The sequence below is a fragment of the Penaeus monodon genome, chromosome 22 (genome assembly GCF_015228065.2).
Source record: "Penaeus monodon isolate SGIC_2016 chromosome 22, NSTDA_Pmon_1, whole genome shotgun sequence".
In the NCBI taxonomy this organism is placed as follows: domain Eukaryota; kingdom Metazoa; phylum Arthropoda; class Malacostraca; order Decapoda; family Penaeidae; genus Penaeus; species Penaeus monodon.
In genome coordinates, this window is record NC_051407.1 from 42097740 (window position 1) to 42100057 (window position 2318).

Below are 2318 nucleotides of genomic sequence, written 5' to 3' on the forward strand. Positions count from 1 at the left end.
TTTATATAACAATCTTGACTATTTAGTTTTGTGAAATGAAAGTTGCCGATACAGTTCAGCTTAAATTAATCATAGAAGATTCAAACTACAAAATGCTTTAAATATCCATAAAATATGCAAACCTATACAATTATATTACTGTGCTTTTTAACTGTGCCCTCATTTAATTTACTGATTACTACTCAAGCTACTTCTTGTAAGTCCACTGACTACAGCACTTTTTCTTTTTTTTATCTTAGTGAAGCTACAGAACATGGGACCTTACCCCATGTTTGCCTCTTGGGTTTGGTGTGCGCATGTGGTCGATGTGCTGCTGACAACGTGGTACCTCTAACAGTAAGGGAGGAGAGCTGCGATTCTTCCCCTGGCATTACCTGGGACTGCTGCTGGTATAGTTTGCTAGATTGTAATACTTTTTTTGAAAATTTTCCATGCATAGAGCTCTTTTCACTTAATGTTTAACTAACTGTTATCTGCTGACTTTAAATATATTTCTATCTTCGGAAGCAAAATCTAAAATTAATTAGAGAACTTTACTGGAAATTGATAAGATTGAAGTGATCCAAACCACATTTTGAGGTAGTCAATTGTAAAAGTTCAGAAAGTACACAGGATATGGTGTAATCTTACACATTAATGATTAAAAAATTTTCAATCTGTCATTACGGCTATGGCAAGAAATTAAGTTAACTGTTTTCCTTTTCTCTTTCATTGAAGACCTCTTAAGTTCAACCGTTTTCCTTTTCTCTTTAATCAAAGACTTCTTATATCACTATTTAAATTATATAAATTCAATACTCTTACAAGTTTCCCATCAATTTACACTTTTCTGACAGAATTTATTATACATTTATGCATGCCTGTTACCTACTAAATCTTTATATTATTTTGTGTTCTATTTATTTCCCTAGTCCTAATAGTCCTAGTAATAGTTAAATCTCAGTCTACATGAAACTGCAACATATAAGCAATGTGCAAAGAAAGATCTATATAAAAGCTTAGTTTTAACAATACATGCTATGATTTAAGCTACACTCTACAAAGCAATATTACCTTGTTACTTTGAAACTATATAATATAGTACTTACTGTGTCATGTCCACTGGGCTGGTAACTTCTTTCTACTGAAGCAGATCTTCTTGAGGATGAATTCTGTCTTGAGAGTGATGAGCCACCATATACCTACCACATAAATGAATAAATAATAGCATGATACTTTTGATTTTGAAACAAAAAACACATATTTTCACATGATCTCAATATACAGCTTTATTGCAGCTGACTTACCTTTGGTAAATTACTGCTTGAATGATCTGTAATTGGTGGTAAGAAAGATATATGTCGAGACCAGGTAGGACTTGGAAACTCTTGTGGTTCTTCCTCAATTTCCACAGCTGATACATTACTGCTCATTTCTTGTATTGTGCCTTGTCTACTTAAATGATGGAATTTTTCCTGAAATCTTGAGAGGTCAAAATGTTACAATGGGTTATTTCTTAATATATGATACACAGTATAATATACTATGAATATCATTAAAATATATGCTGCTCCATATATCAAAAAGCAATGGGTCACTGTAGATATCAAGACATTTAAATCTGGATTTTTTTATATTACACAACTGAAAACCTACATCCAATCTAACTTATACAACAGCTCTAATGTTATCCCTCAAAACTCAAAATATTTCTAAGTTGGCTTGATCCCACTTCATAGCACCATAGAACATAGTGAAGATTTTTATCCTACATTAATCTAGATTTAATTTAGGGCAAATATTCTATAACTTTTCAAATATTCTCTCATCACACTAAAATACATCAACTCTATTTTAGGAAATGTTCAACATGTATATATCACTGCACCTTTTAATATTAAGAGAATCTCTTTATATTTTAATATATAGGAGACACAAACTCCAAGAGTTTATTTTCATAGCATCCAAGTATACTATAGTGCATTTGATGGGCTATGACACAAAAAAATATTGGTTTCTGGTAAGTATCTTTGGAAAGGAAAGCTGAAATGGATTTGTATGCATCAAAGGATATTATAACAATACAATCTGAGTTTGATTTTGGTTACAATACAAACATTTCTGGATCAATTAGTAATAAGAACATGCAACAAATGAAAAAGGTCCCTCCAGACAAAGCAGAAACTTCAATTGCATTTTCAAACAAAAGTGCAGTAGCCACTGAACAAAAGATGGTTGAATATTTAATTCCAGAATGCCATTTTCAATCCACTGGATCCAATGGTCTTGGATGTCTTGTAAAGAAGAAAAAAAAAAGGTCAAGGGACAGCTGATTTCAG

At 31.9% G+C, this 2318-nt stretch overlaps 1 protein-coding gene across 13 annotated transcripts in view; it reads right to left on the bottom strand.

Moving 5' to 3' along the window:
* The window catches only part of LOC119587155, a 27412-nt gene that overhangs the window by 20122 nt on the left and 4972 nt on the right, over nt 1-2318 (bottom strand). For 10 of the 13 annotated variants that reach the window (XM_037935911.1, XM_037935914.1, XM_037935921.1 and 7 more), the window contains 3 exons: nt 1287-1461; nt 1089-1181; nt 266-386 (listed from right to left, as the gene is read on the bottom strand). In XM_037935911.1, the coding sequence (XP_037791839.1) occupies nt 266-386; nt 1089-1181; nt 1287-1461 (389 nt within the window). The remainder of the gene's footprint in view (nt 1-265; nt 387-1088; nt 1182-1286; nt 1462-2318) is intronic. The other 3 variants (XM_037935920.1, XM_037935922.1, XM_037935923.1) reach the window with 2 other exon arrangements.